Source organism: Anolis carolinensis, chromosome 3 (assembly GCF_035594765.1).
Source record: "Anolis carolinensis isolate JA03-04 chromosome 3, rAnoCar3.1.pri, whole genome shotgun sequence".
Lineage (NCBI taxonomy): Eukaryota > Metazoa > Chordata > Lepidosauria > Squamata > Dactyloidae > Anolis > Anolis carolinensis.
This window is the reverse complement of record NC_085843.1, coordinates 242,296,409-242,312,670: the sequence shown is the minus strand read 5'-3', so window position 1 is coordinate 242,312,670 and position 16,262 is coordinate 242,296,409. Positions and strand designations below refer to the sequence as shown.

General features: G+C 39.6%; 1 protein-coding gene across 1 annotated transcript in view; it reads right to left on the bottom strand.

Annotated features, from left to right (window-relative positions):
- slco2a1 (solute carrier organic anion transporter family member 2A1) overlaps positions 1-6,972 on the bottom strand; it is a 75,123-nt gene extending 68,151 nt beyond the window's left edge. Inside the window, exons 1-3 of the mRNA XM_008106364.3 lie at positions 6,907-6,972; positions 4,518-4,580; positions 1,110-1,244 (exon numbers count right to left, since the gene is read on the bottom strand). Of these exons, the coding sequence (XP_008104571.3) occupies positions 1,110-1,244; positions 4,518-4,580; positions 6,907-6,957 (249 nt within the window). The 5' untranslated portion in view covers positions 6,958-6,972. The remainder of the gene's footprint in view (positions 1-1,109; positions 1,245-4,517; positions 4,581-6,906) is intronic.
- Between the last annotated feature and the right edge of the window lie 9,290 nt (positions 6,973-16,262).

The window sequence follows — 16,262 nt, the reverse complement described above, 5'->3', positions numbered from 1 at the left end:
TTTTCAATTGGCCACCTTGATTAGCATTGACTAACCTGGCAGCTTCAAAACCTGGCTGTTTCCTGCCTGGGGGAATCCTTTGTTGGGAGGTGTTAATTGGACCTGATTGTTTCTTGTCTGGAATTCCCGTGTTTTTGAGTGTACAGTAGTTCTTTATTTACTATTCTGATTTTAGAGTTTTTTCCCAATAAAGGATTCCCCCAGGCAGGAACAGCCAGGCTTCCTCCCTCCCTGAACATTCCACAGATATATAAACTCCACTTGCATAGTTTCCAACAGACCTCACAACCTCTGAGGATGCCTGCCACAGATGTGGGCGAAACGTGAGGAGAGAATGCTTCTTGAATATGGCCATACAGCCTGGAAAACTCACAGCAACCCAGTGATCCTGGCCATGAAATCCTTCAGCTGTTACACTACAGTACTTATATTTATTTGTATCCTGCTTTTATCTCTAAGTTGAGGGTCCTTCCACACAGCCATATAACCCAAAATATCAAGGCAGAAAATCCCACATGATCTGCTTTGAACTGGAATATATGGCAGTGTGGACTCAGACAACACAGTTCAAAGCAGATATTATGGGATTTTCTGCCTTGATATTCTGGGATATAGGGGTGTGTGGAAGGGGCTTGAGACACACATGAAAACAAAACACAGTGCAGTTTAAAATCCACAACATACAAGTATTGGAATAGAATCCAACAACTACAGTAGAGTCTCACTTATCCAACACTCGCTTATTCTGGATTATCCAATGCATTTTGTAGTCAATGTTTTCAATATATCATGATATTTTGGTGCGAAATTCGTAAAATCATAACCTAATTTGATGTTTAATAGGCTTCTCCTTAATCTCTCCTTATTATCCAACATATTCGCTTATCCAACGTTCTGCCGGCCCGTTTATGTTGGATAAGTGAGACTCTACTGTAATCATAATCATAATACTATGGGATAGCTCTCTCTCCCCAGCATGCAGAGGAGTCTATGCGTAGAAGTCGCTCCCAGACCAACTTTTCGACTTGGGGAACTTTTCGCTTTTTTTTTTTTACAAATGCTTTGGAAATCCGGTGGAAGCTGGAATGAAAGACCCCCGCCGCCTTTACCTTAATGTTGCAGAAGATGCCCCCGGAGCAGGCCTTGAAGCGGGGGGGCTTGTCGCCGCTGTCGGGCTGGACCCCCATCTTCCCCGTTGGAGCCGAATCGCGCTCAGGTGCGACCCGAGCCTTCCGAGGAGGAGCCTGAATGGGAAGGAAACAAAGCCTCAGCCGGGCGTTTTATAAGCCCGCTCGGAACCTTGAAGTGGTGATGAAACGCTGCTTTCTCCTCCCTCTTTTCCCGAGGCTTCAGCGCGGCGAGGAGGAGACCCATCTAGGCTACACCAGGCAGGCATGGGCCAACTTCGGCCCTTCTTCAAGTGTTTTGGACTTCAACTTCCACAGTTCCTAACAACAGGAGCCTACCGCAGTGTTTCTCAACCTGTGGGTCCCCAGATGTGTTGGCCTTCAACTCCCAGAAATATTAGGTACAGGTAAAAGTTTTCCCCTGACATTAAGTCTAGTTATGTCTTACTCTGAGGGTTGGTGCTCATCTCCATTTCTAAGCCCAAAAGCCGGTATTGTCCGTAGACACCTCCTAGGTCATGTAGCCGGCATGACCGCATGGAGTGCCATTACCTTCCCGCCAAATCTGTACCTATTGATCTACTCACATTGGCATGTTTTCGAACTGCTAGGATGGCAGAAGCTGGGGCTAACAGCAGGAGCTCACCCAGCTCCATGGATTCAAACTACCAACCTTTCCATCAAGTTCAGGAGCTCAGTGGTTTAACCCACTGCGCCATCAGGGGCTCCCCCGGAAATCCCAACAGCTGTTAAACTGGCTGGGATTTCTGGGAGTTGTAGGGCAAAACACCTGAGGACCCACAGGTTGAGAAGCACTGCAATAAACAGTGCAAACAAGTTTCAGAGGGGGAAAGTGGGGATATACTTCTGATCCTATCTCAGCCATGTCTGCCTGCCTACAACAAACAAATTGTCTCCAAAATCCCATATTTAATATCCTTGAGCAGCAAAACAACCTGTGGGCTGAGAACCACTCGCCTACCGTATACCATGCAGCTGTGGACAAGTCTACATAGGGACCACCAGGCAGCATTGCCCAGACACCAATCAAGGAACAGGAAAGGCACTGCAGGCTAACTCAACCAGAGAAGTCAGCCATAGCAGAGCACTTCATGAACCAATCTGGACACAGAGTATTATTTGAGAACACAGACATACTGGACCAATCTAACAACCACTATGACAGACTACACAGAGTTGAAATCCACAAGCATGTGGACAATTTCAACTGAAGGGAGCTAAACCACGAAAACGAACAAAATCCAGCTACTAGTATTTAAAAACTCTAAAATCGGGACAGTAAATAAAAAACCACTACTCTGAAAACGGGAATTCCAGGCATTAAACAATCAGTGCCAGCTAACACCTTCCAACAAAGGATAGCCCAGGCAAGAATCAGTTAGAGTTTGAAGCTGCAAAAGCCATTCATTGCTAATCAAGATGGCTAATTGTACCATTCATACTTGCCTCAAGCAGACAAGAGTTCTTTCTCCCACTCTGGACCCCACTTGCATAGTTTTTCCATCAGACCTCACAACCTCTGAGGATGCCCTGCCATACATGTGGGCGAAACGTCAGGAGAGAATGCTTCTGGAACATGGCCATACAGCCCAAAAACCTCACAGCAACCCAGTGATTCCGGCCATGAAAGCCTTCAACAGCTAATAGGCTGTTAGGGATTGTGGGAGTTGAAGTCCAAAACAGCTGGAAGGCTGAAGTTTGTCATGCCTGATCTACACTTGTCCATGCCTGAGCCCAACTTTAGACTCATTTTTTTCTGCACTACAAATAAGATATGTGCAGTGTGCCTAGGGATTAGTTTTTGTTTTTTTCACATCATAGTCTGGCTCTCCAACAGTCAGAGGGAGCCTGAACTGTCCCTTGAGGAACCCTGATCTACACCATAAGAATGGATGCAAGTTGACCCCACTTGAACTCCCACTTGAATCATGTCAAAGTCTAGCCTTCTTTGCCCAAGGAGACCGGTGCCTCACCAAAGGGCAGCTGCCCTGATTCCATAGCACTGAGTCCTGGCAGTTCAAGTGGTGTCAAACTTCATGCTTTTTACAGTGTAGTAGGTGCACCTCTAGTGCGTTAGCTCTGGAAGTAGGCTGGGTCTCTCTCTAGTGGAGAATTCGAAGCATTTCACCAAACAAGAAATCCCAGCCATCCTTAGAATGGGAGTTGAGGAAGTTAAAGTGACTTCACTGCCTTCAATGTATAATATAAAAGACTGGTTGAGTATCCCTTCTCCCAAGTGTCTGGGAACAAATGTATTTCTGATTCCCCCGCCCCGATTCTGGAATACTTGCATATTCTATACACATAATAAAAGTGAAAATACTGTATGTATGTGTGTGGCTGGACTATCCATTTACACAAACAAGCTCCTGCCTCCAGCAACAGCTATAGCTCCCACTGCTCAGAAGATACTAATGGCCCTCTCTCCAATGACATTGCAGCTTATAATGAGCACCATGAACATGTACAAGAGAACTGCCCATGTCCTCCACAAACACAACACTCCCCACCACCCAAGTGAAGGCTTTCATACGGGAACAATTTCATCCTAGATTTTGTGTTTTTCCTCCACCACAAACACCCCAGTGTTCCTTACTCTCTCAATTGGTGTGGAATTTGCCTGACTCCAGTCACTGTCTCTCCCTTAATTGTTTCTTATTCTTTTCTATGGCACACAGCAGAAGAATTGATCAGCAACTGAAGATACTAGAGAGGTCTGGGGAGAATTCACCATGATTTATAGGAGTTGTAGGTACTAGGATGTATAGTTCACCTGCAATCTAAGAGCATTCTGAACTCCACCAACAATGGACTTGGAACTAATTTGGTACACAGAACCACTGTGACCAACAAAAATACTGAAGGTCTTTTGGAGAAAATTCACCTTGATTTATAGGAGTTGTAGTTCACCTATATCCAGAGAGTACTGTGAACCCAAACACCGATGGATCTGGACCAAACTTGGCACACATACCTAATATGCTGAAATTTGATTGCTGGAGGGATTTGGGGAAACTGACCTTCCTTTTCTGGGAGTTGTAGTTCACTCATAACCAGAGATATTTAACCCAGGTCTCATTGACTTCACCAGGAGGAACCAAATGCAAATTACTTAATCCGGATCCAATCATAGACAGAAGGACGAGCGGATAACATGTTCATTACTGCTTTTTCTGTAATTTCTGATCACAACTTTCCTCCTTGCAACAAAAATATATATTATGTGTTATGTGGTTTCCGTGTTTTCGCAACATTTTCTCCTGACATTTCACCTACATCTGTAGCAGGCATCTTCACAACACACCAGTGATTCCAGCCATGAAAGCCTTTGACAAAAATATATATCTTTCACTCAAGCCTGTGTCTTACCTGTTGAGGTGGAGCAGCTCTCTTGTCTTGTGAAGGAGTCTTCTCCATTGACTTTACAGACGCCTATAAAAAAAGGAAACCCTTTGTCTCTCCTTTTAAAGAAAGTTGCTGTCCTATGTTCTTTTAAAAATCCTTCAGGGTGTCTATCACAAATTGATCTTATTTTCTTAATTTTAGTATCATGTTGTTCTTAAAATAAAACAATGTCCAACTACTTGCTTGGCCATACGATAAATGGAATGAACTTAAAGGGTGGAAATTCTGCGGCACTTTGGACGCAAGTGCAAAACCCGAACCACTCCACTGTTCCTGTGCTACCTTTAAATAAACTTTCCTTCTTGTTTTTTAAGACTTTGACTGGGTCAATTTATATATACCATGGTTGATCGCCTGTCCCTGACACTAGCAGTTGAAAGGGTGCACCTAAACATATATGTTTATATTTATTATTTTGCTTTTATCTCTGCTGTTTCCTGACACACACACACCCACAAAATTGCAAAGCATCAGTCAAAGTCCTGTAATATTTTATTTTACTTTGAAAATATATTCCCCTTTTGAAAAAGACCCCCAACGTGCTTTACAACAAAAGTTGTGGTTTATTCAATGCTTAGGCCATATGTCTTTCTAGGTAATATCAATGTATTGCCAAAGGCTTGCTATAGACGCAGCATAATGCAGTGGTTTGAGCATTAGGATGACAAGTCTGGAGGCCAGGGTTCAATTCCTCGCTCAGCCATGGCAACTATGAGGTGACCTTAGGCAGGTCACACTGGATGATGTGTTATTATGAAATACAAAACACACTGCAGGACAACGGTATAGTATACTAACCAAAGTAATTGTGTGACTACCGCAAAAGCAATGATATAATAAATACTACTAATTGATTAAAACATACAACTGCTATATTGATCAAAATAATAATATATATGTTCTAATTAATCCAAAGTTAAATCTAATAAGATCTTATTTAATCAGTGCAAAGACTAAGGACCTCATCACATTCAGTCACCCAACACGGATGATGGGGGATTAGCTAGGAAGCATGGTGAAACCATGTGGCAGCGAGGGAATCGGTCACCCATGCCCCGCATCACCACCTTCCCCATCACATGGGGGAAAGAGTCACTGTCTGGCTTCTCCCCACATTCAACCTATTCCTGTCAAGAATTCAGGAAGCCTCTTGTGTACTCGTGGCTCCTTCGTATGATACTTCCACCACAGTTTGGGGATGGAGCCCCACCAGAAGTAGCTCTACGTCATTTGATGGGATCTGGCTGACTCTGTCTCTGAACTGTGGTGAAAGTGTTGTACGATGGGTGAATTTCCACGTGTGATAAAAATCTAAGTCCCTTTACCCTACCTTTCTGAGGTCCAATGTCTTCCAATATGGTGGACTATAATGCGTAACATTGGGTAGTGCAGTCACGGCTATAGCTTGGTAATGTTGGAAGCAATGCTTTACTGTATATCTGGAAACTGTGAAACTGGGCAAAACCATTCTAGGTACAAGGGTATTGATTCTGCAAGCATCAGGGTTGTCCAAGAACCCTACAAGACTATGAAGATCTAAGGCAAAGGTACAATTCATAGGAGATCTACCTAATTATTTAAACATAGGCACAGTCTGAAGTGTTGTTTTGTAGTCTCACTGTTTAATCATTGCATGTTTATGTTAATTGAAACTAATATAGATGCTTAGCAAAATTCAATCACTGGGAAAGGAGGCTTAAGGCTAAATGACCCTTCTATCTTAATATTTGTGTGATGTGGCAAATGGGTTCAATGTTATTGCCTTTGTTGATATTTCTAGTCCATGCTTCATTGCATAGTCCTGGATTGTTATAATACATTAAATGTGGAATTCTCATATATTCTGTGGAGTTTACCTTCCTCTTCAATTAAAATTTCACCCCTAGAAATACTGGGTTAAAAGTCACAGTGAAGTGCTTAAATTTGGATTCCACTGAAATCAATGAGAGGTTTAACCTAAGTTTCATCAACATCACCAGGAGGAACCAAATACAAATTACTTAATCGGGATCCAACCATAGACAGAAGGAAAGACATATAACATATCCCTTACTGCTTTTTCTGTACTTTCTGACCCAACTTTCCTCCTTGCAACAAAACATATATTGTGTGTTGTGTAGTTTCTGGGCTGTATTACCGTGTTTTAGTAACATTTTCTTTTGACATTTGACCTGCATCTGTAGCTGGCATCTTCATAGTGATGCCAGTCACAGATGCTGGCAAAACATCAGGAAATGTTGTTAGAACACGACCATCCAGCCCAGAAATCACACAACACCCTGATGATTCCGGCCATGAAAGCCTTTGACAAAAATATATATCTTCCACTCAAACCACTTTCTCTGTGTCTTACCTTTTGAGGTGGAGCAGCTGTCTTGTCTTGTGAAGCAGGAGTCTTCTTCATTGTCTTCCTTTCAACCTATATTAAAAAAAGAAGCCCTTTCTCTCTTATAAAGAAAGCTGCTATTCCATAGTCATTTCAAAACCCTCCAGGGTGTCTATCACAAATGGATCTTATTTTCTTAATTTTAGTATCATGTTATTCCTAAAACAAAACAATGCCCAACTACTCACTTGTCCATAGACAATGAACTTGAGTGAAATTCTGCAGTTTTTTGGACTGGAAGAGCACAACTTGAACGACTCCACTGTTCCTGTCCTACCTTAAAATAAGTTTTCCTTCTTGTTTCTAAAGTCTCAATCTAGATGTTCCATGGTAGATCACCTGTCCCTGACACTAGCAGATGAAAGTGGGTGTATATAGACATATATGTTCAAGTTTATTATTTTCCTTCACTCTCTGCCTGACCTGACACACACACATAAAAATGAAAAGCAACAAAGTCTTGTTATTAGGAGTAAGGGGAGGTAATATTAAAGTATGTTAGCAGCTGATCAAAGCATCAGCATGATGGAGTGGTTTGAGCACTGGGATGACAATTCTGAAGATCAAGGTCAGGCCTGTAGCCAGGATTTTGATTCGGGGGGGGGGGGGGGGGGCTGAGTCTGGGTGGGAGAGGATCTACCCTAGCAAACCTTTTGTATTGTTATCCCAATACCCCCATGCATATGGGATATATTGAGCATGGTGATCAGATCATGATATGAATAAACATAGCAATTTAAATAATAAATGTAAGGCCTTCTCGTGGACCACTCTGAGAATTTCGGGGGGGGGGGGGGGGGCTGAAGCCCCTTAAGCCTCCCCCTCCCCCCCGGCTACATGCCTGATCAGGGTTCAATTCCCCGCTCAGCCATGGAAACCATGAACCGACCTTAGGCAAGTCACATACTCTCAGCCTCAGAAAACCCTGCAATAGATTTGCCTGAGGGTCATCCTAGGTCAGAAATGACTTGGGATCCCACATTGCCTGGCATCTGGGAGAAAAGAGAGGGGCTGCAGGGTGAATCTGTGGCCCTGCACATAGCTCCCTCTCAGTGACATTTCCCCATCACATGGGGGAAGCATCGCCCTCCCATCGAGGCCTCCTGTGAGTTATGGTACAGTTATCACACTGATCCATTGATATGTAGACCCAATTTTTAACCAAAATTTCTAGACTTATACATGCATATACATTTCAGGATGTATTGTTGAAAGTAAGCCATGTTTGCATGATTTTCTGGACAAGTAACTTCTAAATGTATTAAATAAATACATGTTGTTGCCCATTTCCTGACTGCTTCCTGTTCACATTTCCTTCTTTGGGATGCATTTACAGTCTACATTGTAGAATTAATGCAGTCTGGCACTACTTTAACTGCCATGACTCAAAGCTATGGAATTTGTAGTTCTTTAAGCTTCTCTGCAAAATAGTGCCACAATGCTCATGATTTCATAGCATTCACCCAAGGCGGTTAAAGTGGGGTCACATTGCATTAATGCTTCACCCCTTATCATTTAGACTTTTCTTTCAAATGACCAACCTGAACACTTCAGTGTTTTTTTTGTCCTGACTGGGAATCGGTGACCTCTTATTTCAACGATACTCTTTGACATGCACGAGTCCTTTCTCCTGTTAGCCTTACAACCAAAGCATAACAAGTGCCTAGATAACACTGTCTTTTCTTTTTCTTGTTAAATTGATCTCTTATTTTCATAAGCTGTTCATATATTTAGCATTCCAATTCCCTTTCTTATCTTAATTGTCAAGATCTTCTCAAGTTTATCTATTTGCCCTCATTGCAGTTTTTTTTAAAAAAATTGTTCTGAAGTGAAGCAGTTAGGAATGGTCCTAACAATTCCAAGGAAGCCATATTCAGAATTTTAAATGTAAATCAGTTGAGAAGCGGGCTGTTCTCAGGAGAAGTGAAAGCCATCCTTTGTTCATCCTTTGTGGCTGTTTTGCCACTAAGGCTAAAATGACTTGTTTTTAAAGTCAGGTCAGTGTTATAGAAACTTTCACACAGGGTACAGAAAATTAGAGTAAACACATATTATTATGTCCACTGTAAGAGTAATTTATCTTTACATACCAAACATACCAACAGTTCTAGATTTGTTAGACATTTGGGGAGACAAGACCCTTGTGTGACAGATCCAGAATTAGACATGCTGTATATAGTCATATATATGTCTAGAAATTTTAATCAAAAAATTGACACAAAAATTGGGTCAATGTGTCCATGGGTAATTACAGTATCTTAATTCTTATTAAAAAGGAACCATCTTGATATAATGGGTCCATCCTGGTGAATCTACAAAAAGCACCAACCCCCTCTTCTTCGCCTGCCATGGTGCTATTTCTGTCTTTTTAAAATACCTATGCAAGAAAATGGCCTTGACTTATCCATGGGTATATTAAAATCCATAATTTGAATCTCAAAATCTGCTGTCGATTGATATATGAGGTCAACCCATACATGAGTATATATAGCAGTTGGAGTAGACCTACTAAAACCTGAGGGCTCTGTACTCTTCACCCTTTAAATCTCATTGATTTCAGAAGGATTACTCTAAGTATAAGTGAGCCGTGTTCCCACTGGTAATGTTCAATATGTAAATACAGAACTTTGTTTACGAAATACCTATCTTGAGCACAGTAGCCCTTGTACAATAACACATAGCATTTAACTTTGAAGTTACCTTTTAGCTTTGAAGGGTAAATAAATCAAATCACATAATTTCAGGACAGAGACACAGCTGGAGATCAAACATAAAAATGGTTCTTGGCATGGAATAGATGGGTTTATTTTTGGTACCTTTGATAGGGTGTTCTTTTTCATATAAGGCTTTTATCACCACAGAATGGAGTAACTATGGTATGCTGGTCATATGAGGTCATTCATCTGTATCAGGTCTCCAGCAAAATAATTAAACAGATATAACTTGCAGGAAGGAGCCAGCATGGTGTAGTGATTTGACTGTTGAACTATGACTCTTGAGAAAAGGGTTTGAATTGTTCCTCAGCTATGGAAACCACTGGAAGACTTCGGCAAATCATACTCTTAGCTTCAGAGAAAGGCAAAGACAAAGTCTCTTTGAGCAAAGCTTGCCAACAACCACATAATAAGTTCTCTTTAGGGCCACCAGAAGCTAGAAACAACTTGAAGACAAAGAATAACAATAGCTTGAACTAAACTGAGGCATAGAAGCCCTATGTAACTACAAAAATATCTGTATGAATGTGTGACATATTAGTTCAATGAGATGCATGTTTACTCAGAAGTGTGTTGTATTGACTTTTATGCATGTTGCATGCCTTCAAGTTGTTTCTGACTTATTCCAACCCTCCAGTGAACCCATCATGGGTTTTTTCTTAACAAGTTTTGTTCAGAGGAGGTTTGTCATTGCCTTTCTCTGAAGCTGAATTAGTGTGCTTTGCCCAAAGTCACCCAGAGTGTTTTCAGGTCAAGTGAGGATTTCAACCCTGGCCTCCAGAATCCGAGTTCTACACTCAAAAAACAACACCACAAATTGTATGGTTTTATTCAAAATAAATGATATTACAGCTTTTGATTGCCATCCTATGCCATGTTTACTCAGAAATAAGGCATGCTTCCCAGTATTTTATGTTCTTAGTATGAGCTACCTTCTACAGTGTGTACATCAGGAGTGAAAAATCTTGTGGCCCTCCAGATGTTCCTAAACGGCAGTTCCTAGTATTCCTCACTAGATGAGGGATTCTTTTCTAATTTTTTTCTTGAAAAAAACAAGTAATTTAGCAATATTCTTCTGTTGCAAAAGGTTTTAAAACTGCAGTTTTCTAATAATATTAATAATTCAGGGCTTATTTATGTTGTGTTTTTGCTTACAAGTGGAAATTTATCTATAGAAATCACTATTTTCTGCATAGGCATTGATATTTCTGAGCATGCTGTCGGCATGGAATCCTCCGGAGCCCATCAGATGACACAGGGTTACTTTCAACAGGGCTCCATGCCAGCAGCGCAGAGACACAGAGCCCTGAGGAGTCAGGTGTACAACTGACTCCCTATAGAAGAAGCTGCTGAGGATGCGGGAGGAAGCTGGGGTAGCGGGATAACATTGTGGGAAGGGATCCAATGATTAACCATGGTGACGGGACCAAGTGTTACGCTGACCCAAAGTTTCCTCCAGTGATGCTTCTTGGCCTCCATGTGATGTGATGAGGCCCGTCTGTGTAAGTGGATACCCCAGCCAAATGCACACAGATTTTCACTTTTATTATGCATACTAGCTTGGGTACCCAGTGATGCCAGTCATTGAAAAAGCGCATTGTTTGTTTTTGGATGTTAGGCAATATCAGTTTGGGCCGGGCTGTGGCGCAGCTGGCTAGTAACCAGCTGCAATAAATCACTACTGACCGAGAGGTCATGAGTTCGAAGCCCGGGTCGGGTTAAGCCCCTGACCATTAAATAGCCCGGCTTGCTGTTGACCTATGCAGCCCCGAAAGACAGTTGAATCTGTCAAGTAGGGAAATTTAGGTACGCTTTATGCGGGAGGCTAATTTAACTAATTTATAATATCATAAAACTGCCAGCAAAACACGAGGAAAGGAATGAGGAAGTACAGCCACTAGTGGACAGTGAAGCAACATGCTGTGCTAATTTTATATACATATATATAATATACTATAATTTATAAATATACAATATATTGTATGTACTTATAATATTGATAATAATATTATAATGTAATACAATATTATACTAATTAATAATATAATATAATATTAATTATATATTATATATTATATATTATATATTATATATTATATATTATATATTATATATTATATATTATATATTATATATTATATATTAAATGTAATATTATTAATAATATTACCATAAAATTATATAGTACATCATAATAATTTAATTTAATTGCTTATATTATGCTATGCTAATAATATATTGTATGTACATTTGATTTGTAAGCCGCTCTGAGTCCCCTTCGGGGTGAGAAGAGCGGGATATAAATGTAGTAAATAATAAATAAATAAAAAGCAACAGCTCCCCCTGTGGCCGGAATCATGAAACTGGAAAAAAATGTTAAATGCCTCTGTGTCTGTCTATATATGTTGTTTGTCTGTTGGCATTGAATGTTTGCCATATATGTGTTCATTGTAATCCGCCCTGAGTCCCCTTCGGGGTGAGAAGGGCGGAATATAAATACTGTAAATAAAAAAATAAAAAAATAAAGGCACGTACATATACACATTAGCTGGAGTTAGCTGTACAGACTGGTAGTAGCCACATGCTTGGTTTGTAGGGGTCAAACGTGCTGAAAAGCATGGGGAAGTGCATTTTATTGTTTTATTTATCTGCCTTAGGTCTGTAATGGGCTTATAGACTGAAGCCTAATCCAAACAAAAAAGGAGTGATGTTGTAGCTATTAAATACCATTCAGGGCAGAAGAATGCAACCTGTTTTTCAGCTTCTAGTGGATGTTTATGTGGTGTTCATAGCATACTGTACCATTAACCAGGATTAGTTGGTGTGCCCACTTCATTGTATCTTGAACTTTGGTCTGGCCATAATTGTGCATACTTTATCATGGGGGAAAAGAACAAAGTGAAGCAAATTTAAAATGAAAGCTAGTTAAAGAGGTAGGTGCTGAGTGATGGGTCTTAGAAGCTGTAGAAACTGAATAACAAAAGCATCTCTGAAAATGTTAGAAGACTTTGTTTGAAGATTTCTCTCCCTGTTGATCAGTTTCCTACTATCTCATTCATAAATCTACAGATTTTCTAATGAACCGAGTTCACCTTTCAGTCAGTGTTAGCCAGCACATGCAAGCTGATAAAGAATTTTTACTGTTGTCAGAGGAAGTGAAACACAGTATAAATATCATCGTTCAATAAGAAAGCTTAATCTATTATCTACTGAATTTCCTGGACAAGCTATGCCAAGGAAGCCAAGGAAGACCTTGGTTTTTTGCACATTCATGGTACTTGGAATTAATTACCATACGTTTCAAATCCTCCTATGCAAATAACATACACTGAGACATATCATTGAGAAAATTGTCAACTTTTGTGGGCTTTCCCCCTTTTTCGGACTTTTTTTTGCAAAAAGAAAAAATATTTCTGTGCTATAATAACAAAACAAAACAAAACAAAAAAAACCCTTTGTGATATGTACAAAATAAAGACTCAGTATGTTTTTACAAACACTGTACTTTTTGCACAAGACCATACATTCTGTGCAACCTCTTTGCATAGGTGAGTTGGATAAAAAGTTTGCAATGTTGTAATTTGCCCTGAAGGGAAAAATTCTTTAAATTCAAAGTGCCTGCATTAAAGATCAAAGGAAGCCAAGATACACACCCTTAATACACACTATAGTATGAAAACAACATTTTTGTAAAATGACTTCCAGAATCACCCAGTCAGAACAGAGGATGCTGGGAATTGTAGTGGAAAGAAATATCTGATTATCTTCTGTATTTTGTATGTTAAAACTTAAGAGATGGATGCTATCTGATGGGTCAATGGTTGAGAAACTATAATAGAAAAAAATGCACAATATCAAAGATACAGAAATTATAAAAGCACATACACACAAATATACATATATAGGTATATGTATGAATGTGTTTACATATGTGTGTGAGTGAGTGAGTGAGTGAGTGAGTGAAAGATTGATATAAAAAAGGCTAGGCAGGCTAGTGGTAACAAAACCTTGAGAAAGAGAAGTTTGAGAGATCTGGCCTTCAGGAGCTATCAGGGAATGTTCTTAAAAATGGACTATAAGTATATTATAATACTGAGTGATTACGGTTCAATCGGAAGAATTTGAACCCAAGAGTGTAGGTGGAAAATATATTTGATGTAATACAGAAAGAGAGAGCACGATAATGATAAAATGATATAAATACTAACCTATTAACAATCTAAATGAAAATTGTAGAACTTTCTTTGTAGATATTAATAACAAATAATTTTAGAAAAGGTTTAATGTGAAATAATCTGTTATGAAAAATTAAGATTAATTTCCACTAAAGAAGAAATGGAAAAGAATATATGAAGATCAGGAGACAATGTGAGACGACACAAGAAGATACAACTGTTGGACTTAAAACTGATGGTTAGAATCTCAATATTTTATGGAAATATGTGTTAAAGAAATAGAGGAGAAGCCTTAGTTGTAACAATGATGATTTTGTAAAATAATTCTACATACCTCACCCTCTTTGTTTTCTCCTTGCGACATATTAGACATTTCTAAAGATGCAACTAACCAATAACTAATCTATTATCCCAAAATATTTCCATCAAATGCACTGGATGGAAGCATATCTTGTCTGTGATGGACAGTTTTTTTCTGAATGTAAAGAAACTTCAGATTTCAGCAACATTGATAGTGCCAACAACTACAAATGAAAAGTTGTTTTCAACTCGGAAACATTTGAAAACATACATAAGAAGCACAATGGGGCAAAAAAGACTGAGTGGAGTTGCAATCTTGAGAATGTCCACTGAAGTTTAGCAATGGAGCCTGATTTCTGTCAGAGTGTATTGACACTGGGTTGCTGTGAGTTTTCCGAGCTGTATGTTCTAGAAACATTCTCTCCTGACGTTTTGCCCACATCTATGGCAGGCATCCTCAGAGGTTGTGAGGAATATACCTCACAACCTCTGAGGATGCAAGTATGGTCATGTTCCAGAAGCATTCTCTCCTAATTAAGAGTCATTTTCAGATTATTTTTTAAGACTTGAAACTTTGTAACTAAAATTGATATGTGATTTAATTAAGTCTATATAAAATATATAATGAATCATATAATTTAAATTATTTTGTGTTATAGAATTACTCTTCATGATTTGCTTTAAAAATGTTTCAACCCCCCCCCCCCCCCCCACACACACACACACATATTTTTTTTTTCTGGCTATAGCCCTTCTGGTGGATATCTATTTTGACTGGAAATTTTCATTTTAGAAAAGAGGCATTGCTAGAGACATAACATTCAGTCATTGTGCTGGATAGTGAATGTAGTGTTCAGCACCCAAAAAATACAGTCCTGATACCGTTTAAGAAAAACTCCCAAGATAGTAAAGGGCAGATATCCCTGCTTCATTTTCCATAGTCCCCCTTTCATTGTTTTTCCTCCTTTTGGATTCCTGAACTTCACACACACACACACACACACACACACACACACACACACACACATGCATATCTTCATCCTTCTCAATTTGAATTTAGGTAGATTAAATTGCATGATCTAACCACACAGAAAATAGCAAGCAGTTTTACTGCATCTTGAGGGGAAGCAGGATTGAATTTCTTACTCCTTTAGTCTCTTTTGTTAAATTATACTGTGCCTAGAAGCAAAATACGTATGATTTAGTTCATCTATATTTTACAGCATTCCTGGGATTGCTTTTTTTTTTTTTTTGCAATGTTAAATTGCCTTAGGTAAGAGACTGCCTTGCCACTGGGTGAAAGCGTTACTACTTTGGCATATGCTGGTAGCTTTCTAAAAAGAAAGAGCAGGTCTCGCCCCAATGATATGAGATAGAAAGAAAGAAAACATGGAGTGTGCCTGCTTAGTGTATGCTCTTCTGTAACACAGTTGAACATATTCAAAATCCCTTTAGATAAAACATACAGAACAGGACAGTCCAAAAGAGACCATTAATTTGCCTGTATTATTTATTGTCTTCCCTATAGATGAAAGATGTTGCAATCAGAGTTAAAAAGGAAGTCAAATGCCGAAGAGCCGGCATTGTCCGTAGACACCTCCAAGGTCATGTGGCTGGCATGACTGCATGGAGCGCCATTATGGAGCGCCCATGCAAAAAAGATGATTTTACATGAAAGAAAACAATTTCCCCCACTTTTCCCCATTTCCCCCAGTACCGTCTGATGAAGTCCTAAGATTCCCACCACACCTCACATGGGATGGTACTCCGCAAAAAGTAGCAGGTGAAGGTTTGAATCTCTGGGTAAGTAAACATGGGAAGAGGTGAACTGTCAAGTATCAAAAATCTATGCTATGAAAAGATTTTTTAAAAGATGTTGAATTAGACTCAACAACAGGCTGAGAGCCAATGAAGATGCCTAATCCTGAAAAAAGAAGTACAGTGTTCTGATCAAGCCCTTCTCTCATTCCAGGGTTGGGCATGGTCTAGTGGAATTTGTTGTTGGAATGTTATCATTTCAGATCGCGTCACTTGAAGGAGCTTCTAATTTAAAAACAAAATGCTTCAAGAATGCTAGAGGATCACTTAAAGCCAGTCTGCTCAACTCTGAAGAACAGTTTTTCCTTAAAATTAC